Raw genomic sequence first — 25,550 nt, forward strand, 5'->3', positions numbered from 1 at the left:
TACACAGTCACAGGGGCCCCCAGTCACACCCACAGCACTTCTTGGTTTGGGGCAAAGCGACAAAAGCATAAATTATGATTGGTGTCCAAAGTCGGAGTCTTGGAGGAGCGGGATTTTGACTCTTACTCGCCCTTTGATAGAAAAGCAGAGATGAAAATATTCCCTTTTCTGATCTCCAAAACCAGACTAATCAGCTATAATATGTTACTCTATAAATGAGGAGATTACACTTTTTAAAATTTACTTTTCTGCCAGAGGTTGGGAGCAACAGGGTAAGACACAAACCTAGATATCTACCCTATAGTTGGGGGATAAAAAACCAGGTACTATTGGGCTGGATAGAAAGCCAGTAATAAATATGTATGTGGTTTCATGCAGGAACTAATGTCTTTGCTTTTTACAATGCCCATGGAAAACAATAGTTTTTTAATATTGTCTATCTACATGATTTATATTTCATGCTAGTTCACAAAGGACTCTGGTTAGTATGTGATTTATGGTTGGAGCAAAATAATTGTCTGAAGCCTAGCTGAAGGTAGGCTTTCAACACATTAATAATACATTAGCTAATGTTTCTTTCTTGGCATTGCCTATGCAAATTTCTATTATCATAATAAAAATGACTGTTTATTTTAGATTGGAAACAGCCTTTAGGTAAGAACATGCTTTTTATCAGGTGTCTTGAATAAATACTAAGTGCCATTCTCTGATAAACTTTTAACCACAGCTTTTCCTTTAGTCTCAGCTGGTATTTGGTCAGGGAAGTAGAGGGAGAAATAGCTAGAGATTGAGAGGACCTCTCTGTGCTCCTCTTTGACAAGCGTGGCAAAAGTCCACCCTGGCTGGAAACATCAAACACTGAAAACCACCACTGGAAAATGATTCATGAATGTGAATCATCCACAAAGAGTGGACATATAATTTCAGATTTAATATATATACTACCTAAATGTGTTCATTTTGTCAAGTAAGCACAAGAGAAGATAATTTCATTCAAATTAATTACTTTCTGTCAGAGGCAAACAGCAATACATATTGTCTGTCCAAAATAGTATTAGATTTGATTGCACTTATGTTAGGTAGATCAGAAATTAACTTCTCTGCTTGAAATAATTTGTGACTTGATTACCTGCTGAATCATTTCCCTTTCCAAATGATGATTTCGCACTAGCAGCCACATGAAAGCCATAATATTTTTGCAAATATATAAGGCATTTATTCATGGCAATGTATTCTTCAGAAGGAATCATAGTCAGTCTTCCCTGACACTGCCCACTGAGTTTGTACCTGTTGAGTTTCTGAGATCACTTGACTTCCTGAGATTTCTGAAGAGACAGAGCATTGGCAGACTGCTTTGAGGAATCTTCCTTTGTAAGTTGTGACTTTCTCAGCAAATACAATGTATGCATGTCATGTGAACGCAAGAGTGTTTTTGTGGGGAAGTAACAAGAGAGTTTATCTGTATTCCTGTGATTCAGAGTGGCCTTGCTATGCATTTGTGCCCCAAGCTGCCCATGGGAGTCATATGCAAATGAATATTTGATTATTCTGTCTGGTGCTATACAAAGCAGCTGAAAATAAATATCAGACTGATCATTTTATAAGCTCAGGCTGGCTAATTTACACTCTGGAGACTGTGGAATGAAAATGCTTTGTATTTTACACTTATTTTCTTTATCCTTTAGTGTATTTTTGCGGTATTTTGTTGTAATAAAACAAGTAATAACAATGCAATTCATACATCGATTTTAGAGAAAAATACAGAAAAAATAATAAATAATTGGGGAAAAATCTGTTGAAAATTACTATTAGCTATATGATTATTATAAATCAAAACAATTTTCCATTTTTGTTATATGATAAAACAATATACTTAAGAATAAATGGATGATTACCTTTGGAAATGTAGGACTGTCTTCAATTTCATTGACAAGAAATTTTCCACTGTAGAGTTCTGACAAGACAGGCATATTAGGGAGGCGACACAAATTCTGCTGTCTCCTTACTGCAGAAATTGGAAAACTAAAGAGTGCCTAGGAATGCTGTGTGATCTGAAACTGCTGCTCTTTCTGAATGACAAACAGAGAAATCATACTAAAAAAAAGCATTAGTTTGCATTAGTTCTATCTCTGTTTGAGAACACGTATAATTTTTCTCAGATCCTAAAAATCCATTTTTGTGTAGCTGAGAGGTGCTGCAGAGGGGGCAGGGACTGCATGTGAAACTAGTTCTACAAACTTACAAATCATTCAGGGTTAATCTGTAAGGAAAATGTCTTTTTGTCAGTTAATTGAATAGGATTATGTACTTTTCTGGTTGGCAATTGAAAGGAAATGTTCCTCTCCTTTTTGATCCTTCAAGAGCTTTCTGTACTTTAAACAATCACTAGTCTCATCTTGAACAAAGCTTTTGTTTAATATGTGGTAAGGTGTCTGGAAAGAATTCTCTCGTAGGCATATCCCAGTTTTCTCCCTAAAAATCACTGAATATTCTGACTTGACATATCTTTAAAAAAGAAATTAAGGAGGAAGTAATATTCTGCCCAAAAGTAGTTCAAACTCATCCTTTTGACATTTCACTAGAAATACCAAGGAAGCCACAATTATATATAGGCTAAGTATTTTTCTCTATTTCTTCATATAAGCTTATTTTCTATTTAAAAATGCATAACTATATAGAAGTTTTTGTTTGGATAAAAATAATGCAGAGTCTCTATTCCTAGCAGTTGTTCCAAAATTTGCATAATTAGGAACCGAGTTGCTAGAAAATAAATGGATAGGTAATCTTCCACGTGCTTCACTAATTGCTATTAAATTAAGGAAAAAAGATTGGGAGCAAATAATAAGGGCTATTCTTGGGAAGGGGAATTCTCTTGGCATAGTGTAGTAATTTTCACATACATTAGACTTGAACGTAAATCTAAAAGCAGTCAATGAAGATGCAAGATCATGATGTAAAGACTCTGTTTTGTTTTGTTAGTTTTAAATGGGATACCCTACCCAGTGGATAGTGGACAAGCAAAAATAATTTTGTACCCAGTAGCACCCTTTGGGTGCTGGAAGAGTGCTACAAGGTCACCCTGAAGCCTTCTCTACTCCAGGCTGAACAACCCCAGCTGTCTCAGCCTTTCCTCATAGCAGAGATTTTCCATCCCTCTGATTGTGCTCATGGCCCTCCTCTGGTCCCTATCTAACAGGTCCATGTATTTTCTATGCTAAGGACCCAAGAGCTGGTCACAGTACTGCAGGTAGTTTTACAAAGTTACAATGTTTTTTCCCTATAATTTCATCACCCAAGCACTGTAATAATTTTTCTAGATTGTATCTTTCCTATTTGCTGCAAGGCTAATCTTTAATGTTGTCTGTTGATTTTGAAAATCAGAAATAAATCTAACAAACTTTCAACTACAGAACCATGCTCTATCACCCCAGCCTGCAGCACACCACATACTGCAAATTCCGGTTTCAGAAAATTTCAGGGCATCGGTGCAGTAGAATGTAGATACCTAGCAAAAGAGCACACTAAACTTTCGTTAAGCTTATCATACCAATCAAACATTTTCCACTAAAGAAGTTTAATTGAGCACAATTTTATGAAACAATAGTCATGCACTATCTCGTCAACCCCATATATCTGTAGTTTGTCTTTCTCAAGCAACTTGGATCCATTTTTGTCCATTTCTACTTTACGTGCAACTAAATCAAACACAATTTCCTCGGGTTTCTTTCCCTTCCTAATATCTCCTAAACATTATGTTTTCTTCAGAAGTCATTCTTCTGCTAGGTCCACCACAGTGAACAGTAATTAAACACATGGCCATCACTGAGGAGATCCTGTGCGTGACAACTAATTTTTCAACTTGAGGTGGATTTGTGCCTTTGTTTTGTTTTTCTTCTTCCTTCACTTCTGTAGCTTAGATATTGTTTCATTAAGTTTGTTGCACTGACACACAACAGTTCCGCGTTTGCTAATGGGAGTCTGTCTAGGCGGCTTCCCGAATGCACGAGGCTGAAGGATGCCCTCCCGGGCCGTCTTCCCGAAGGGATCTGCCACCGGAGCCGGGATGCCACCCGCCAGCCTGGAGAGAAGCGGGCAACACCGGGGCGCCCGAGGGGAGCCCCGTCCGCACTCCCCGTGCCATGCCCGGGCTCCGCCGGGCCGAGGCGCCCCCGCCCCTCCCGGGCCCCGCGGGCAGCGCCGGCGCCGGGGGCGGTGTCCCCGCTCCGCCCCGCCCCGCTCCCGGCCCTGGGCGCGGGCAGCGCCGAGCCGCCGCCGGGCGGAGCGCAGCGGAGCGAGCTGGGCGAGGGGCGGCGGCGGCGGAGCGGGGCGGCGAGGGGCGGCCGAGAGCGGAGCGGGGCGGAGCGGCCGCCACCCGCCCGGCGGGGCGGTGCGGAGCGGAGCGGAGCGGCCGCGGGAGGAGCGGGGCGCGGGCGGAGCGGAGCGCGGCGGCTGCCGCTGCCTGGATGCCAGAAGCGCCTCTGGAACCAGCGGCCGGCGGCACCCGGGAGGGCCCGGGAGAGGAGGAGGAGGAGGCGACGGCAGCGGCGGCGGAGGAGGAGGACTCCGGGCGCGGAGGGGAGGAAGCAGACAGCGCTTGCCATGGCCTCCAACTTTAACGATATAGTCAAGCAGGGCTACGTAAAAATCCGCAGCAGGAAGCTGGGGGTGAGTTCTTTTTCCCTTCGCCGGCCCTGCCCGGGGTGGGGGCGAGGCGCTGGGCATCGCCTCGCCGGCCTCGGGGCGGTGGTGCCCCGGGCCGGGGCCGCCAGCGTGGGGCGCGGCGACCTGCTGCCGGGGCTGCTCCTAGGGCTGCTGCTGCCGGGGCTGCTGCTGCTGGGGCTGCCTCTGGTGCTCCTGCCGCTGGTGCTGCTGGTGTTTCTGCTGATGCCGCTGCCGGGGCATGGACTTGGCTCCCGGCTCCGGAGGGTCGGTGGGGAGCGCTGCCATTGCGCCTCGGAGGGAGCCGGCTGCTCTCCTCTCCGGGAAGGCGCCGTTCCTCCCTTCCCTCTCAGCATCGCCCGCCAGGGTCACTGTCCACGGAAAGCTGCACCCCGTGCCCCTGTGCTCCTCGAGTCCCCCAGCCCAGGGCTGGCGCTCCCCTTGGCCGTCCCTGCGCTCCCCGGTCCCTCGCCTTGCTGCCTCCGGCGAGGGCTTGGGTGGGGAGAGGAAGGCGCAAGCAGGAGCTGTAAACTTTGTGTACAGATTCTCCCTTTCTCTATCGCTCCCATTTCGGAGGGGCATGTTTTCAATCAGGGCAGGGTCAGAAAACACTCTGCTGATACCGGAGTAACAGAGAAAAGCAGGCGTGGAGGTGTGATGGTGCTGTGCCCTAGGGCACGGGGGACTGGGGAATGGGAGCCTGCAGCGCTCCGGGGATGGACCGGGAGGCAGCGGGGTGGCAGCCTCATGGACCTAAAGGCAGATACAGAGGCTGACAGTGATTAAAACCAGGGACAGTCTCTTAGGTGGGGTGGCTGTTCGCAGTGCCCACCGGGATGCTCAGCGACACCGCGTGTGCTGTCAGATGGCCATGGGCACTTTCCCTGAAGGGTTGCAGCAGATCTTGAAAAGGCAGTGAAGTTGGAGCAGAGTGTGTGCAGAGGTCAGGATTTTCTAAACTTCAGTCGGTGCCGGGAATCATCGGTTTGGACTGCCTGCTACCCTTTGTGAGCGAACAGGAATCCTTGCTTGCGCATCTGCTGATGTTGCCAGTAATCCTGAAAGGTCCAGGTGCCTGTTGGCCTCAGGCTGGGAGGAGGTCTGAGGTTCTTTGTGTTCACTCTTTCGGTTTTCCTTCAGGTGTGCAGAAAAGTGCAGGGTCTCTACCAGCTCTCCCTTCCAGGGAGGTGGTCCCTGCTTCCCCAAAACGTAACAGCAAGGACCATGTGAAATCTGCCCTCCTCCTCCGAGTCGTGCTCTGTGAGCTTATCACAGTGCTAATATTTATCTCCTCCTCCCGCTCTCTCCCTTCCCCCCCAGATGCTGTGCGTTGCTTGCAGACACAGTGTGCAGGATGGTGGGATACTAATCATGTGTTGACCTTTGGAGCACTTTGGTGACTTGGCAGGGCTGTTAATTTCAAAAGAGCACGGGGAAGTTTGGTCCAATCCGTTAATAGCCTCAACTACAAATGTTTGAGAGATGGTGTAAATTCAAAGAGAATGGATGCTCTTAATGATTTTGCAGCCCCAAAGTCACTCTGTGCATCAGTCAAGCATTAATCTTATCTGAAGAAGCAATTTCTAAGCCTCAGTTTGTTTCTGGCAGTCTTAACCTTTGCTGGTCGGTTTTTCCCCTGCTCAGCAGTGTTATTGGATGGGCCCAACACAAAGCGGAGAGATGATGGTATCCCATCACCTTGATGTTAGTAGTTGGAAGCAGAGTTCGTCTATTTGCTTTGCAAATCTGGCTTTGAAGCCATCTCAAGTGTCCTTTAAGTGTGAAATTATGTATATGCATATCTCTATGTATGCAAATACTTTTATATATCTATGTCTATGTCATACGTGCAACAAATGTAGAGTTCATATCGCAGTAATCTTGGATGATACTTGCTGACCTGTGTAAAAAAATTGTGAAGAGAGCGATACTTCATTGCAGAATGTCTTATGTGGCTTGAATATTTTGTTTTGGAGATATCTGATTTTTTTTAAGGGAGACACATAAAACTTTTTTTTTTGCATAGATGCTTTCCGTGGTCGTAATGATTATCGTACCTCTACACTAAGCAGAAGAGAAATAGTTCATATGGTGTCTGTGGAGAATTTTCTCCTGCTGAAGTGTGTGAGGGTGACAATTCAGACTATACAGCCTCAGGCAGGTGGTAGTATAAGCTTAAATATGACATATGGAAATGCACATCTGAATAAATCTATTAAATACAATTTTAAAGGGATTATATTTTATAGAAAATAGCATCAAAATTCAAATGAATGTGATAGTTGAAAGGTATGAATATGTGTGTATATATCCATAGCTAATTGGATTCTTGTGACTGAATATCTAAATTAAAGCAATTTTTATTCACCCAGTGAAACATTAAAGGTTTGTCTTTTTTTCCTTTATGTCTGTCTCCAAGTTCAAACCTTAATGACTTGCACTGGAGCCATCATTATGTAGGTGAATACATCAGTTTTCAGGGATATAAATGTCTGCTAGCAAATGAATATTTCTAACCTCCAAAAATACAAAAATACTTAGAAGAGGGAAGACAGCTATATGTTCTGGAAACTAAAGCTTAAATAATTTTTAAACATGGCAATAGAATTTTATCTCTTGCTATGTTATGTTTCATTTTTACACACTGGAAGTTACTGGGTAGGTTTTTTTGGGCATAATAGTCTACATTCTTTGAATATTTCAAAGTCTCCTGAAAAGCAGATTGATTAAAACTTGGAGAGCTGAGGTGTCTAATACCAATTTTAGTGCTAGACTTGGGCAATAAAACTAATTCTAACCTGTAGGCTTGTAGCCAATTCATTATGGAAATTTTTCCAATTCAGCTTTTATTCTGTTTTGTTTTGTCACTGAAGGAGCCCTGGCTAGGAATCAAATGGAAGATATTTCAATAGTATATTTATATTTTATTGAAAAAAACCCACAACAACAAGCTTTCATTTGGGGAGACCTTTCTGGTAGAATTTACTTCTTTAAGAATTTAATGTACAGAAACCCAAGTAGTAAATCTTCATCTAATTGTAAAATAGAAATCTTCATGATTTTTTTTTAGAAGAAGGATGTTTACTTCTGATGTTTTACACCTATACCTTGCTGTAAGTACTTGTTACCCTTTCTGCCTACTCCCCACATACCTTCAAATTCTATTCATCGTACTCATGAAGTCAGGACTCAAGCTGGTTTCCCATCAGTAATTGATTCTTTTCAGAAAAGTGATTTGAAGACAAAAATGATGCCTAAATCATGGAAATACATGGCAAGAAGAACTACAAGAATTTGTCCTTACTTTTTTGTTTAGTGATACTTGTTCATTAACTTTTATTTTGCCTGCTTTTCACTGTAATCCTTACATGCTTGTTTACAGAAATTCATTAATAAGTAAATGGAATGGTATATTCTTCTGACAGTCCAGTCTTTTCAAGAAGATCTCATTGTTTTGATACCTTAATGATGCTAAGGTTGCTTTTGTTGTAAGGTTGGAGAGTCAGCTGAGGAGGTTTACCAGCCTCTCTGTTGTTGTATTCTGACTCTGGGAGTACCATGGTTCCTGCCGTGGAGATGTCAGGTCACAAAGAGCCGTCCGGCCAGTCTGAACACTTAGTCTGTCTCCTTACTTTTGTTAGGCATAAACTGTACATGAAACTTTTCTCTGGTGCCTTAAAATGTCAAATATGTGTTCAAGGCTATGCAGTAGGCAAGGTCATGCGTACTTGTCATGTCTTCATCAAGGTATCCTGCTGTCTTTGAAACTTAGAAACTGCAGTAATTGAGGATGACTGTAATTAAAATATCTTTATAAAATCTGTTTCCCTGCAGCCTAAATATGCCTTTCTTTTCAGTGCCCTGGCATTCCCACATTGTTTGATATTTTGCTTTTCTCTAATACTACATAAAGGAAAGACTCATTCTAGCAGCCATTACATTTGATCTGTGTGACCCTTCTTTGAAATAAATTTGATTGTAATGTGGTGTGCTGTTCAGACCAGAATAGGTCATTTGTGTAGTGTGGAACAGGACTGTGCTGCCTTTGTTCTTTTGGAATCTTTCATACTTGTGTCACATTAAAATTCATATGACACAATTTTGTACTGCACTGGCTGTGCTTATAGGCTGAAACTTTCTTGTAGCAGATTGGAATCCCTTTGTTGCCTCCTAATAAACTAAGCTGTGAAGATTTCATGCCTTGCTGAAGTGCTGTTTCTTAGAAAAAACCCCAATTTGATGTCACATTAGGAAGTCTAATTAAAAATGAACATTGTGTCAGTTTGTTTTGACCCATATCAACCTTTGAAGTCATAATCTTATTGTTTGTTTGTTTTTGTCTTTTTTTTTTTTTTGTCATGCCTTAGCCATAGAACGAAAGAATCCTATCTCTTGGAAATTTTCACTCTGTTTGTTAATAATTACTAATTTTTCCACGTTTCCACATACTAAGTGTAATTATTTTCTGGGTGCTTCAGTTTATACTCTAGTACACCTATCCAAAGAGAAAATTGTACCTGCCAGTCAGTCTTGATTGAGTAATAAATATTAGGTTGCTCTTAGTCACCAAATTAGAAGTTTTACCATATAACCTCCCCCTGTTTTTAACCATACTTTTAGATCATTACAGGTACCTTTTCTGTAAATGAACACAGTGTTTCTCCTTCTGCAGTTAACCCTGTCTTAAATCAATCAGGACTAACAATGCTATGACTACGAACCACTGATTGCAGTTTTGTTCCTCTTGAAATAATGCAGGATGCGCCTTACAAAATCCTAGCGTTCAATTGATATTGTGTGTATATTTTGGGTGAAGAAAGAAAAGGGACCTGCAAAATTTCTTGTATTTGAGATTACATTGATTGATCACACTGGCTCAGCAAGTGGGTCATGATGAATACAGAGGGCAAAGTAAAGGTTCTTCTATTTCTTTGAGTTGCCACAGCATATACAGAGAAACAAACAAACACATGGGAAAGTACAAACAAGTAGTGCACCTGGAATGGATAGCCTTTCCATAGATTGTTTTATATTGTTATCTGTGGGAAAGGTGCTCAGCCTGATTGTAAGCACTAGGACTGCCATTTGTATACCCGCATCCGGACTGGTGATAAAAACTGAGTTACATCTTGAAGTATGGAAATAATTTGAATGAAACTATAAACCCTTACTTCCTGTTTATAATAAATTCATTTAATTTTTATAAAGCTCCAGATGGACAGGATTTAGATGGCAGATTCCTTCCTCATAAAGGAGTTTATTTTTAACCATAGTTCAAGGCAACCTGAGATATGGAATTAAAAGGATTTCAGTGTAATCCATTAAAGAAGCTAGTCACGTTTGCTACTTAATACTGAAAGTATCATTTAAAATACCAATAATTACTCCTTTCATTCCTCTTGCTACATTATGTGAATGGATTTGAAGAATTAAAAGGAAAATACATGGATTTCCAATTTGGTCATTATGTAAAGAACAATCGTCTTGAGCTTCTGACCAGTTTTTATTGATTAAGCCTAATGTACAGGAAATTGAAAGAAATATCTTGCAGCCGTGGTAAACAAGGACAAAAAGTCCCACAACTTTTTATGCTAATGTTTGTGTTAAAGCAACTTGTGGGTCAGGTTTGTGGTAAGAACTTTGAAGTTGGCTGTGCCTCTCAGTTATTTTCTTGATGTGCTTTTCCACCTCTTAATTCCCAAGAGGTGTGATAACCAAAGGGCTAGTAATTTTGTAATGGATGGCACTTACTTAGAGTCAAATAGTTCCCTTTTGTAGATAGCATATCACATCCGTGTTATCAATGGATTATAGATGTTTCTATTTTTACTCTTGTGTGTAATGCCATTGGCCTCAGTGAGATTACACCTTAGCTATGTGAAGATTACACAAAGAAGTGTTTGTACAGACTCTCACTTGCATATTGTGAGATGGTAAAATTTTATTGAGAATTTGTTGTATCTCCTGCAAGGACTTCTGTTTTTCATTTAGGAGTCTGTCATTTTTGTCTTATAATGGACATTATAACCTGATGAAAAGACCCAGCGAAAAGACCCTGAAGCCAATTTAAGGAACCCATTCACTTTGGTGGCTTTGGTTCAGTGTCCATGTGGGAACATTAGCCACATGCATAGAACATGAATTTCCTTGTTGTAAAATGCCTTTCAAATCCTACTCAAAGGAATTGTCCTTTCTGAAATTGGTAATTATGGAAGGAACATGCTCTGTGAGTCCTTGAAATATACAAGGAATTATTCATGTAATTCCAGTAGTGAGTTTTCTTCCTAGTTTTTTAGAAATAATCTCTCTTCGAATCATTCATTCAGATTTTTGCAAGCAGTGCAAAATGCTTTATAGCTGTTGCCTGGCAACAACATATTCAGGCAACAGCGTATGTGAGTCAGTTGTTATATGTTTATATATGTGGCTCTGTATAGAGCATATATTTTAGATAGATACTAATGAGACATTTTAAAAAAGACATGCTGTGAAATGCTCTTTTTAAAAATAATAAAATTAAAATATAGGTTTTGGGGTCTATGTTACCCTGGAAAGTTTGTCTTTTGTTTTAGGTTATGTGAAAGACCAGCTAGCTGAATAGCTTTTCACAAATGTCATGATGTAGTTAATATACTTCCATTCAGTCTGAGCAAGCAGTGTAAAATATTCTCTTTGTTGAAGGCAAGCAATATTTTATATGTATGGATGCTAAATTATATCCCTCACTGTTCTTTAAATTAATAATGTATTATTGAACCAAAAAGTGGGTCTTATACTGTGTACTGTAGCCTTTCATGTATACAATATTTGGAATAATAATTGCAAATGTTGCACTGCAATTTTTATTTTTAATCTTTGCAACTTGCAGTACAACTCTAAGATTCAAAATGATTGGGCTGTATTATTGGGCTGTTAACTGTAACGAATTACAGTTTGATTGACATTTTTTTCTGGAAAAATACAGACTTCAACTCAAAATACTATGAAATTTCTTGAAGAAAATCAATAAAGAAAAACAAGGAAATCTTTTTCTACTGCGGAGAAAGTTTCTATGTGGTAGAACAAAATTGCAAACTTAGAAAAAAGATTTTAGTGAGAGTAGAGTGTGTGCAGTAACTGTCTTGACACTTGGGCACATAAATGCTTACTTTTGATTAATGTTTATTTTAGTATTCAGAAAACATGTTCACACATCATGTCCAAGGAAAAAAAATCTGTGTGATTGATAGATACAGCTCATAAACTGCTATATCTGAAAATCTTGTACAAGTCAAGAGAGCTCCAAACAGTGAGATTTGCAGCTGGCATCAAAATTGAATCTGCTGTCTCCAGGAGTGCTCTTACTGGCTAGGATGGGATAGGATAGCCTTCTTGGAAAGAGTTTTGAAGACGAATGTTAATTTTGAAGTCTACTAAGAAATAAAGGGGGAAAAAGAAAGCCTTTTGTAAGGTAGTTATGAAATACGCTTCTTCTCAAAAGTGATCTCCCCTGCAAAATAAGTCTTCCACATTCTGACACTTTTTAACAATTGCAATGTGTGAAACATGGCATCGCTGTCATACTGAGAGGTTACAAGCCCATGCAAATGGAACCTCGCAGGAATTACTGTTCACTTAAGATGCACATAAATTAGGAAGATAATTAAGGGAAGTGTGTAAATCTTTTAAAAGATTGATCTTCTTTCTCTCTGTTGTTCAGTTGCCAAAATGTCCCTCATCATCTCCGGCTTATCTGGGCTGAACTTTGGAAAGGTTGTATTCATTAACATGTCAGTGAGGAATTAGGAGCACACAGCATTGACTACACCTGGAGGGAAAAGTTACACTGTGTCTGCTGGAGGAAGGGCTCTTTGGCATATTTCCCCTACCTGCTCATTGCAGAAAGAATTAATGGCAAAGTTTAATATCGAAAGGCTGTCACTGCTGTAGAACCAAATTACTGCCATTTCTGAGAAAGAAACCCTTGGTACTTCCATTACTCTTTGTTTGTCCCTGGACTTTTTCTTTATATGAGACAGTCATGCTCTGAGGTACCCTGCCCTCAGAAGGAATTGTATATTCTCATTCCTCATGCAAACACTTTTTTTCCTGCAAAGAGAAAAGAGTTCATGAAATCTTACAAATCAAGAATACAAAGGAGTTTTCTGAATGAGTGGTCATAATTATTGGCTTTGTGCGGTGCCTAAAAAGAAGAGGAAGCTTCATTTTAACTGTAGTTGACATGTTCAATTATTAATTACTAGATTGGTATGATGATAATAAGGTGTATGATGTGTATAATATATATATAAAAGTATGACAATAAATCCCCTAACAGCAAAGGGTGGAGGTTAATTTTCATAGCTGTAGCAAGGTTATTAAAATAAAAGATATTTTGCTGAGTTTTATTTTCTGTAATTCTAGTATCTTAAGCTACAGAATGAATTCTAGAGCTTTTTGCACTGTGGATGAAGTAACCTCTCTTGAGAAGACAAAAATCTTTGTACTGATATGTTGGACTCGGTATTAGAAAAGTGAAATTTTAGTCTTTTGTAATCTTGAGCACTTTGATTCGTTTCAGCCTTATTCTCAATTATACTAAGCCCACTGTACACTACATAAATTAAATCTAAAGCTGTGTTAAAGCCCCTTATACCATCATAGTGAGTGCTTTTAGTGTAAATGGGAAACATTTCTGAGCTTAACTTTTCTGTTTTTACAATTAGTATAATCTCTTGTCACCCATGATTTCTTTATTTTGTTTGTCTCAAATATAAACTCATGTTAAGTTCTTTAAAATTAATACGTTGGCTAATGCTGGCTGTGGTCAAAATATTTTTAGGTGCTACAACTCTATAGAGAACACCGTAATAATTCATACTTAGTTTTTGATTTTTGAATTTCATAATTGTGGAATGGTTGAGGTTGAAAGGGATCTCTGGAGGTCACCTGATCCAACCTCTCTCTCAGGCAGGGTCGCTGTCTGTTTTAATATGATTTGAAGAGTTTTTGGTTGAAAGGAAACTTTTGGTTGCGTTTCATTTAATTCTTCTATGGATTTTTTTTTTTAAGTCAGGATTTGTTCTGTAATGTATTTTAGATTTTTTTTATATAAAGTAGGAAAATATTGTGCATTTTCTACCCAGATCTTACTGGTAGAAATGATTGCTCATCAGTTTTCAGTTTTCTTCTTAGAAACAAGTGTAAGGAATAGGAATGCTAGAAGTCTGAAGTTGGTAACTTTGATAGGCCCTATGTTTCTTTTGCCCTGAGAAAAAAATTAAAGAACAAAATTGAAGTGGAGAACTTCACTTTTTAAAGTGGATATTGAAAGGTATGTTTAAAAAAGATATGTTTAAGGTAGAATTGTTCACATTTTACTTGGCAGAACAATCCTGAAAGCTGAGAATGGTGCATGAGAGAATTTCATAACTGCTTGGGTTGCTTGTCTGCAGTTGTGGGTGTAAATTTCTGACCTCAGCCATTCAGAAAAGCTGTCTTTGTCAAATAAATCGCACATAAAGTAACAACCTTATTTTAAAGCAGGGGATGGGTTAAAGATGTTACTGCAACATTGTTTTCTTTTCCTAGTGCAGTGTATTACTGGTCAGATTTTGAGATGACATCGCTTGCCTCATCTCCAAATTTTATAAAAGGCATATTCTTCCACAAAAAAGTTAGAAACCCCTTACTCTGTAGGCTTATGTGAAGCATTCTGCTATGAATTGCTAATGCTTAGCCTTAAGTTGTATGTTTTACCCATAATATCTAGGAGCCCAGCAGGGGGAATATGTGTTTGCATGGTCCTACAGAGGAAGGTCTGTGGGACTTAGTGCAGGTTGTAGAGTGGAGCAGTTGAGTCCCCTCACAGAGCCTAGAGATAACAAAATGCATCGTTTCTTGAGGAATTCTATCTACCTCCACAATATGTGCAATAAAACAGCACTACAGAAGCAATTATTCAGAGGAAATATATGAGGTTGCAAAAAAAAGAAAAAAAGAGAAAAGTCAAATTATGGTTTGCCCATAATAGTAATACTATACTGAAAGCTTCCAGAAGATTTGTAGCATTCAATATTGTCAGGGTACTGGTTTGCCTATAACAAAAAAAGTATTTTTTTCCTGCACAAAAGGAATAATTTTGAGATCACTGAAAGATTGGTATCTTCTTCAGTGTGTCACAGCTTAAAGAAAAGGTTGAAGATGTAGTGGGTAGCCTTTGCTAAGCCTTTGTTGAACCTTTTTCATTATCAACACACGTAGGTGGTGATGTATTAAATGAAGTTGAGTTCCCTCATCATGTTACATTTTTCCAATTACTGAATAATCTGGATGTCTGGGATTTTTTTGATAAAGAAAATTCTAATGTAGAACCATCCAAAAGAAAAATAAGAGAAAGGAAGCTACTTTTGGCTTTAAGTGTGAGCATGTAGATGAATTATATAGTCTTTTTCAGGTGTAGGTAATAGCTACCTTGATTAGATCTCACTGCTCAGTGTTGGCACATCTTTAATTTCTCCTGATGTGTTGTAAGATCAAATGTTTTTTACTGGGAAAAATGTGCAACAGACAAAAAGTTTCTCAGCACTAAATCTGCATTTGTACATAAATTTTGGCTGGTGAGAATTAGTGAAAATTAGTTTTGCAAAAAGCAGAGTAAAAAGTTCTGAGATCTATCTTCCCCAATGGACCAGAATCTCTGACAGCTGTTATTCCCAGTAATGACGTGTGATGTAGTAAATTGATAAATATTTTTAAAAAATACGCCAGAAGAAATAAGTGCAAGGAAGGAAGCAGTCTGCTGTAGTCTGATGTTGTTGCAGAAAAACAAGAATAGAATTATTTTATGGTCCCAGAGGTCTTAATAAAGAAGAAGACTGCAGTTTTTTAAAGGTGAAGTAGAGACATTAATGCAAAGGCTCTATTTCTAGAATATAAGCTAATACACATTACAGGAGTTGTCCAAGACCCAGGGGCCAAATGGAATATTGCGGAGTCACGGCCGTTTCAGAAGGTTCAGGTTATTTTGAAGAATTAGGTCTGAATGCTTGTAGTGTATCATTAGAGATGACTCTTTTCAGACATTTCCTAATCATTTGGGATGAAGATAATGCTTACAAATCATGAAAGGGAGCTGTAACTAATGGTAACAGCTTAGCAGCTGGCAGAGAACATTGGTTAAACTATCAGAATTAGGAATCTGAGATACATTGAAAATGGAAACCTCACAGTGAGAGGTAAGGAGGAATCTGTGGAGCAGCTATGGAATAGATTTATATGAGATTTATGGCCAATGAGAGGAAAATTTATACTGGTGGACCTCATAGTGCATTTATTTGAGGATAAACTTAGCTGTAGCAGCCTTTATACAATAATATACCTATAGTGTTTAGATGTATTGCTTTGGGATTTTTTGAACTGAAGGAGAAACTGGAAAAGTAAATGCTACTTGTAAATATTTTTGACATGATTTTGACATGATTATAACATAATGCAGTGTATGTCCCAAGAGAACCCAGAGGTCAAATATGTTTCAAAATGGTTTTGGAAGTGTATTTTCCAGAATTCTGGATGTCAGAAAATAATTTTTGCCTGGATTTTTTTTCCTCTCTTCTCTGAAATGGAAAATCAGTACTTTCTGCTGTGTTTCTGTGTAATATTATTTTATGGCTTAGAGTCATTTCACTTAAAAAAAAGAATATTCAAGATGAATCTATCCTATGCTGCAATCTAAATGAAATGGAATTTAAAACTAGAGAGGTGGTGCCTCTTGTTCAATTCTTCAGAATTCGTTCTTTCTTCCACCTCTGGCTTACCTGAAACATTTCCTAGACCAGGATAACAAATTCATCTTCAGATAGCAGAACTAACAGTTTTCCTTTCTGTAATTTAGAAGTTACAGGAAAGAATATATACCCATTCTCATTTAAACAAACAATACTTACTCGATTTACTTGTACTGATTAAAAGGGACTGAACTAATGGGCCAAATATCTGCTTGTGGGTAGAAAAGCATATGAAGGCATAAAGTGTTCTTCTGTGCATGCCAGGCTTTTAAGTTTAGGAAAGCGTAAGAAGTTGTAAATGACATTGATTTTGCTGACCTGAGCTAACCTGCAGGAGTGGCACAGCGTCACTGTCGCTGGTGCTCAGGGCTGAGCCGAATGCACAATAGATGAAATGAGTTAAGCAGGAGATCTGAAATGGGGAATGCTGCTAGCCACCCTTTGAAGTCAGCTTTAGAGAGCTATAAAACAAAGCAGAGCTGACTGCATAGCCATTAAGATGATCGTGACTGAAATAGTGAGAATGGAAGCTCAACTAGCAATACATAATTACCAAGAGATTCTTGATTTTTGTCACTACTGTTTGTTCATTAAGTTAGGCTTGCAGTGACTTTATAAACAAATACAGAGGAAAGACCTCTGGTAAAGAGGGCCAAACCTTCCCTAGACTGTGCAAGTGTCTCTGAAAGTGTGTGTGTTTGCAGGTATCACACAACAGCCTTGGGGCTCACCGTAGCAGTGCTTTGACCAAGCTTCATTCGGTCAGTCCTTTGTCACAGCAATTTCATAAAATTCGGTCAATCCCAGCAAATGCTATCAAAACCTAAGCTGGGCAGAGCAGATCCTCATCTTCAAAATTCTTTTTCCAGGTAGGCAGGTAGTTTTAGGACTGCATCCCATGTAAATGGGATTTGTTCAGATTTCATGCCTCAGCTTTTCTTCAGAATCAGGAGGGTTAAAAAACTCAATTTCTGAACCCAAAAATTGAAATGCTTGTGTAATATTTTGTCCTCAGGACCAGATGCCTTAGGCATAGGCCTTTAATCCCTGTGCCCTAGTTACAGCAATTAAGGTTCATGAAATATAAATTTTGTTACATATGCATCTTGGTTTCTTCTTTTTTCTTCAGTTTCAAAATCAGTCTGAAATATTAATGATCATATTAAATGGACTCAGTTATGTGAATTACTGTTAATATTGCATTCCAGTTATCCTTAACAGATGCAGTGAATGACATTTTCTAACATTTAGACTTAAATGCACATTCTCTTGCTGTAGGAAATCTTGACTTTAATAACAGAGTTTCTTTGTAGGTCTGCCTCTTTATCTGTATTTAACTAAAAAGTTGCTGAAGGTGAAGCACTTTGGAAAACCACAGCTTATAATTGTTCATGATTTCTAGTGCTGCAGTGCAAATTAATCATTGTGGAACTGTGCTGGGGAGAACAGAAATGTCTAACAGCATTGTGGTCCCTGCCTGAAAGAGCTTACACTCCAACATCTGAGATGTTAAACCTATCCTTCAAAGTCTCATGGCGTTTTTTTTTTCACTGAAAAATTTCTGTCAACCTAAATCCATCATTCATTTCTGCCATCCTGTCTATGCAAATGGATTTCTGAAGCTTGATTATAACAGTTCCTTTCTCCCTCCACACTGATGAAGAAGTGGTCACTCATTTGAATGATGTCCCCATCAGTACAGGTTTTTTTTTGGGACCAATGATGAGTAATGAGGGTACAGAAGTGGAAAACCAATTTCATTTAAATGGTTCAATAAAAGAACCATAGCAACAGGTATAGCCATGCCAGATTATATCTCACTTATAGAGATAGTAGCCTCTTCACTACAGATATGAAGGCTCTCAAATGAAAAATTCACAGCCTTCTGGGGGGTTTGTTTTTGTTTTTGAAGGCAGAGGCGTGTGTCACTGTAAAACAAGTATATGTACTTTAATGTGGCCAGAAAAGAGGCACTTAGCTGTTCCACTGCAAAAAGAATGAGTTAATAAACCCGGCACACAATCTGTCTCTGCTGTAGCTCTTGGCACACAACAGCCCTAATTGGTGGAAGCTATTGAGGCCTTAATTGCTGATTTTGCAGTACTGCCATGTTTACTGATAAGGTTTAATGCAAGCTAAAATTTGTTAACTAGAGAGAAACAGTCACACTTGCGTGAAGAGTGTGAGGACAAACAGCAGGCTTTTCTGAAGCACCAAATGACAACGAGGTATTTCAGAACGTGGAATCATTAGATTTGTCCTCTGAGACTCCTGAAAGGCCTTTCTTTGAGCAGAAGAGCAAGAAAAACTTAGTGTCATACAGCTAGTGCTGAAATAAGCTTATAGTTGAAGTGATAGTGTTCACCTCCCTGATTTACGTGATGTTGGCTCTGTTCTGAATAGATGAAGGACCATTGTATTTAAACATTAAGACCTTTAGTTCTTGAACTGAGATATCCTCACATTTTTAACGTTATTACTACACTATAATTCAATGGCCTTTTGAGCTACTAACCTGCTGTTTCATTTCTGAACTATTAAGTTAAAAATCATTGTTACTGGTATTTGAGTTTATGTAGTAGTAATAAAAATACCAAGTAGTGATGTTATATGGCTGTTTATGTCCAAAAAGCTAAAAGGGAAAGTAAATGGAAATGTGTTTTGTACTTAACATAACACTCTGGAAGTGCCATTATTTTGTGTCTTAGCATGTTTTTGTATACTGCATGCATAGCTTAGAGCAGAGGAAAGTGTAAGATGCTAGCTGAGTGAAAAGCAGATGCTGCTGTGAGCTCCTAATGAGTTTTTTCTTTCATGTTTGAAAAATGTGACAGTATTCGAAGAGATTTTGTGCTTGCATATGATTAAGATCTATTTAAAACTGCTACTGGACATACTGTATCTAGAGTGTATTCTACAAGCATCTTACACCGTTCATAAAATGTGCATCTGCATGTGTATAAAAGAGCAGATATTGGAAGTACCTTAGCACAGTGCTTTAATCCAATATTTGTTAATGTTCAAGAGATGAGAAACGGCATGTTCATCAAGTGTACTGAGAAAACTAATAGTAATTAGCATTATATTAATTTTTTTCTGCAGCTTAAATGGAAATTGTGTCAAACATACATTAATTATGATTGTAAATTTTCTCTACTCCTTAGACCAATTTTGTTTTAAACCGTATTCGGTTAAGTGAGTTGTAACTCCATGTGGATCTATGACAGTATAAAATATTAAGACTTGTATTACATAGTGGTTTAGATACATAATAAAACAGCTTTAAAGCTGTTTAGACACATAACAAGACAGGTTGGTTTTGAGTTTCCTCAGGGCTCTGCACTCCTGTAGTAGTCCTTGTTGGTTCAGTAGTTTTAGCCTTGAATGGCTGATAGACAAAACAAACCTATAATCAGCGAGGCCGTGGTTAAATCTTATCTGTGCAGATGTGAGAGGAGCTCCCAAGTCCAAGGCAACAAGGGCTGTATCTTTCTGCTGCTTTTAAAAACCTTGGGGATTTGCAAGTCTGGCTCACGAGAACGACCTTCTTGCCAGGCTGTTTGGCAGACTTGTGTGGATATCCATGGAATGGGTAGCACTTTGTTCTTTAAGCAATCTGATTCAGAATCCATTAATGTCTGCTGATGTTCTGTTACCCACAGATGCAGCAAAATGTATCTAAATCCTGTTAGTTTTACTAAAATTTGAATAGCACTGTATTTCAAGAAGAGTTATGGAAAATGCAAAATAATTTTCAGTAGCACAGATCCATTGTCTCTTTAACTCCAAAGCTGTGTGCTTCCTTGTGGGTGGGGTTTAAAAAAAAAACAAAACCAAAAAACAAACAAACAGAAAACCACCCACCAAAACCCAAACCAAAAATAGAAAAAAAAGCCCCCTAAAAAATAGAAAAAAACACCCAACAAAAAACCAAAGAGAAAGGAAAAAATATGTCACTTTCTTTCCTTTCTGTTGCCAAGAAACAGTTACAGAAATGCATCTATCTACTCCCTTAGCATAGGAAAGGGTCTTCTGTCAAATACCAGTGGCAGCAAGTCATGAGCTTTTCTCTGCCTTTTCCTTTCACCTCACTCAAGTGTGAAACAAACAATATAAGATAGTAAGTTTTTACTAAGATAAAGTGGGAAATAAACTAATACATTCTTGAACTAGGTAACGTTCTAGACATATTAAATCTTGCACTTAATCTGGATTTGAGTGTTGGCAATATTATATTACAGTTCTGTCTTTAATTTTCTACCAGTAATTTTGAAATAGCATTTCCTGCATGAACTTTATGAACTAAATCCCGCTTGTGCTAATTCCTCTATAGTGCTTTACTGTCAATGGTCATGTAAGTTTTTGTTTTATCTCCTGTTTCAATTCTTTTCTGGGATACCTTCTTCCCCTTATAAATTGTGATGCAGAATTAAAATTTGGAGGACAAAGTTTTAGAAGAATAAAATGTGACTTGTTTTTATCTTTCTATAGAATATATTAGCACGAACATGATGGTATTTTTTCTGCCTGCCGCAATGCTGAGAGAGGTGGTAATTCCAATATTCTGTGTAAATAGCAAATCAAAGTTATGAAACATAAAGTTTATAGTTTAATGCACATTAAAGTTGTGTGTTAATGGACATTATTATTTGCTTTATATTCTACATTAATAATTCCACAGTTTGGTCTGTTATTGGGCTTTAGCTGTCCAGAACTTTTATTTGCTTTACCCGAAGTAAACAAATTTCAAATAGAAAATTGCCTTTGCCAGTAATTGATGCTTACATATTTGCCTAATCTGAAATCAGTGATGAGATAAATAGTTTGTTATTATTTCTTTCCTCTCTGTAATCAGTAGAGGGCTCTGCCAAGCTAGTCAGTTTCTGGTCATGGTGTTTGCATTTGATTGAGGGTGTTTGAGTGATTTGAGTAAGTAGTTAAGATGTTTGCCAGTGAAGGAGGTTCTTGATAACTTTTTTTTTTCCCCCATGTAAATTAAGAAGAAAGCTTGTGGTTAACACATACAATGCAGATATTTCAGGGGCTAATTGCACTTAAGTGCTGCACTCCTGTGATTGGCAAAGTCATATCCTGGGGCATCTTGTACTCATTTACTACTTTGTATGTATATGTTTCAGCAAAATATCTTGGACTAAAGAGAATTTGCTGCTTTAAAAAGCAGTGGACAAAATAGTTTAATTTGAATATAATAATATTAGTAATAAAAGATTTAATAAGAATGAAACAATTGATATTTTCATACCTCTATTCCAGTTGGATTCCTCAATTCCTTTAAAAAACCTTCTTGTGAGTTCTTGTCCAGTATATTCTTCTGTTTGCTGTTGTCATTTGTATAAGGCAAACAGAATGAATAATAACTTATATTCTTTTCTGTCATGTCTGGTTTTAGGGCAGACATCTGATCTGATTTCAGCAAGTTGGAGTTCTACTACTCCAAGAGAATTTTTCCAAAATTTCTGTGGATCAAGGCATGCAGTCTAGGAAGAAAAAAAAATTCAAAAAGAAGAAGAAAAAAGGCTCAAATGAAGAAACAGTTTGTTTCCATAGTTGCATTTTCCGCTTACAATTCTTCGATGCATCATAAACGTAGAAAGCATGGCTATTAACTTGATTCACTCTCTTTCACAATACAATGTCGCTGCTCTGGAGAGAGATTTCAGACAGTGCTGGACAAGCAGAAAATAGATGTGGTGAAACAGAAGTAGCTGTTGGAATGAGCAAATGAAGGAAACTTTAGAAACAGCAATATAATGTATGAAAAATATTTTCTAAATGAGGAATAAAGGAATATTAGCTAGGTAGCTAAAATTGCAGCTTCTAGTTTCCAGCATTGTTACACTTGTTATAGTGGGACTTTTAGCCTGCAATGCTTGGTAGTCTTGTGTAGGAGGGATTTTGCTGCAGGAGAAAAGGTCCAACCTGATTCCTCACCATGAGGCTGTTTTTACTGCACATTGATATGACAGCATGTTCTAACAGGATAATATATAAGCTGCACACATGTTGCAATACAGTCATTAAATTTTAAATGTTTGGCTAGATCTGCCTTTTGAATTTCCTTTCTCACAACTGCAGTGGTTACTAATGTATTATTGATGTAACTGGAAAAAAAAAACCTGTAAAATTTCAGGCACTTGACTGGTCACATTTGAAAACACAGCTAAACACATGATGTCAGATATCGTTTTCAAAGAAGATACAGCAAGCCTGGGATCATCCAGTTCAGGGATGCTAATCATATATGGTCAGGATAAACATAAAAGGCAAAGATTAGGGAAGATAGGTTCATAATTTAGTTCCAGGCTTCAGTTGGCCCTTTACTACCTACATTAAGGCAATTCAACAGTCATCTATGATGAATAATAGAAAAAAAACAGCTACAGTTTGTGTTTTGCTCTCTCAAACTCTCTGAACCTCTTTCTTTTACACATCTGCTGTCAGTGCTGTTGAGTCAGCAGCTTACTTCAATTCCAGTAATCAAAACTCTAAAAAATTTCTTTCCTGCTTTTGTTTGCCCCACAAAAGCAGCTTCTATCAACATAATGTCCTTTCATTTTATAGAATCAAAGAATTATTAAAGTTGGAAAAGACTTACAAGATCATCAAGTCCAACTTTTTACTAAACACCACAATGTAAGCTAACCCATAGCAACAAGTGTCATGTCCAGTTGGTTCTTTAATGCTCCCAGGAATGGTGACCCTACTTCTTCCCTGTCAGCCCATTCCAGTGCTTGATAAGTCTTTCTCTGAAAAAATTTTCCACAGTGTTCCACCTGAACCTTTCCTGGCATGGCTTGAGGCCATTTCCTCTTGTCCTGTCCCTACTTACCTCTGTTCTTCATCTTTTCCCTCGTGGAAATCTACCCATGAGTCTCCAAAGATTTAATTTCTGTCCAAGGTCACAGGACTTTGGACTTATCAAGGTTTGGCAGCTGGAAAAATGACATTTGGCAGTATGACCATTTTCTTTGGAGCCCAGTTAATGCTAGCACACTGCTCAAGCTTTGCTCTTAGCTAATATCTTCTCCACTGGAGGCCTTGAAAACTGCAGACAATTAAGATAATGTTTCTCTTGGTTTGATCTCTGCAAACAGCCATCATACTACCTCTTTGTCAGCGTTGTAAATTCTCTTTTTCATATTAGAAGTAGTACTTGAGGTGATACACAAATCACAACCAGTATTTCTGGTTGGACATGTTTTATTCAGTAAGGCGATGTACCCAGAAGCAGGGGACTGGGCAGGCATGCCTGGAGGGGCTTCTAGTTGGGTATTGAGGAAGAGCTTCAGGGGGCTCTTCACTTATCAGGTCTGCAAATGATGCCATAGCCTTGTCTGTGAGCACCAGGAGCTCCTTCTTGGGTGGCATGAGCTGTACAACACCTTGCTGATGTTTGTGTGTGCCTGTTTGCCTTGTCCTTCTAGCAAGCCTGCCAGCATCAGGGGTGTAGCAGCTCTTGCAGTCTCAGTGGGACAGAGCTTATCAATCCTTGGGAAACTCTAACATGCTGCTTTCTCAGCAGTGTTAGATTCAAATGTGTTTCCTCTCTTTGGACAGTTTTTGCTAACTAGTTTCTCCAATCAAACATTTAAGAGCCTTTTGATGGCACAGGAAGTTCCATGGTTTGATTTTCTGCTATGTGATTCTTGTCTCATCAGTGATGAGAATAATCTTTTTCAAGCTCTGTGTTCATATTTCACACTCCCTTTTCTGCCTGTTGTCTTGGTAATAATCATCAGTATTAGATTAAATCTGAATAAGAAGCTTCCAGTGAGTGGAACTGATGCAAAACTAAGTGCTGAGTGAGGAGACAACCCATGCAGAGTGAAAGAATGCCAAGCTCTTTATTTGTAAAGTGCAGAAACATGTGATAAGAGTAACAGTCTTATTTATGGAATTGAGAATCAGTGTCCTCTCATGTAGTTAAATGTGGCTGCTCAGCAAAATTCATTCTTCTTTTTTTTTTTTTTGATTGTGTGTTTATGCAATGATGCTACCCTGATGGAAAAGCAAGCAGGATGTTGATTGAACACAACATTAAAAGCCCAGCTTGTTTTGAGAAGGTATGTAAGTGCAGACATCCTCAAAACTTTCACTGTTTTTCACACCAGTTCAAGCACTGTGTAAGTTGGTTGTTCTTTGCAGTCCTCCCTCTTTAAGTTGCTAGACAGATTTCATGACACCTTAATTTAGGGTGAATTTGCTGAATGTTTCTCTTTACTGGTAATGTTGTTGGAGATGTTGTTGCGCAACCAAACATGCATTTACGCTAGCAAATATAAAAGCCATTTTATCCTTTTACATTATAGTCTGTGACCTTTCATATCTGAATGAAATGCTGATTTATTAAAGGAATACTGCTTTCAATTGTTTTATGTAATTTCTGACAAAAGCATAAATAATTGTAGTAATTAAAGGACTATGTTTGGCATTTATAACTCCTTGTTGCAATTGAGTTAAACAAAAATAATAATTTTTTGTTGCAAAAATAAAAAAAGAGAAATTACCTGTGTGAATAATAGTACTATTAGATAGAGTTGTTACCTGACATTTTTGTCTAAATTCTAAAGTTACTTCCTATAATAGCTATGCATCTAGATTGTGAAAGAGATGACAAAGGAGCAGGAATCAAGTAAAGGAATATATTTAATTTCACCAAAAATACTTTAGACAAATAGTTGAATGCAATTTAATTTATTTGAAAAATTCCCTAAGATATGTCTCTGCAACTCTGCTTAGAAGACCATGCAGAAGCCACATAATAAGAACTTCACCTATCTAAAGTATTTCTGAATTGTCAGTCAGTGAATAGCAAAGCTTCATACTGATTTGAAGTTATTATGATATGTACTATGACAGAAGCTTCTTCCTCCATGCATGTTTCTGTAGTGTTTCTCAGGGCTTCTATTGAGAGATCACCTCTGGAATGACAGGAATGACAGTATTGGTAGCTTAGAGTCAGATCCCAATATAAAAGGAAAATCTTGATTTCAGTCTGTGGGATTTTAAGCTATTTTTATCTTACATAAGATAGGATTTTCCTTCCTTATGTTATGCAGTCTTTAATCTTTCCATCAAAAATGGGATCATATGTGGTTATCTTCT

At 38.4% G+C, this 25,550-nt stretch overlaps 1 protein-coding gene across 2 annotated transcripts in view; it reads left to right on the top strand.

The window, feature by feature from the left end:
• The first annotated feature begins 4,422 nt into the window (after positions 1-4,422).
• DOK6 (docking protein 6) overlaps positions 4,423-25,550 on the top strand; it is a 240,853-nt gene continuing 219,725 nt past the window's right edge. Inside the window, exon 1 of one of the 2 annotated variants that reach the window (XM_054284601.1) lies at positions 4,423-4,665. In XM_054284601.1, coding sequence (XP_054140576.1) covers positions 4,600-4,665 — 66 coding nt within the window. In that variant the 5' untranslated portion in view covers positions 4,423-4,599. Of the gene's footprint in view, positions 4,666-24,459; positions 24,509-25,550 lie in introns of those variants that run through there. The other variant, XM_054284602.1, reaches the window with a different exon arrangement.

This window comes from Melozone crissalis, unplaced genomic scaffold (assembly GCF_028551555.1).
Source record: "Melozone crissalis strain CALT ecotype California unplaced genomic scaffold, PUWL_Pcris_2 ptg000042l_1, whole genome shotgun sequence".
NCBI lineage: Eukaryota > Metazoa > Chordata > Aves > Passeriformes > Passerellidae > Melozone > Melozone crissalis.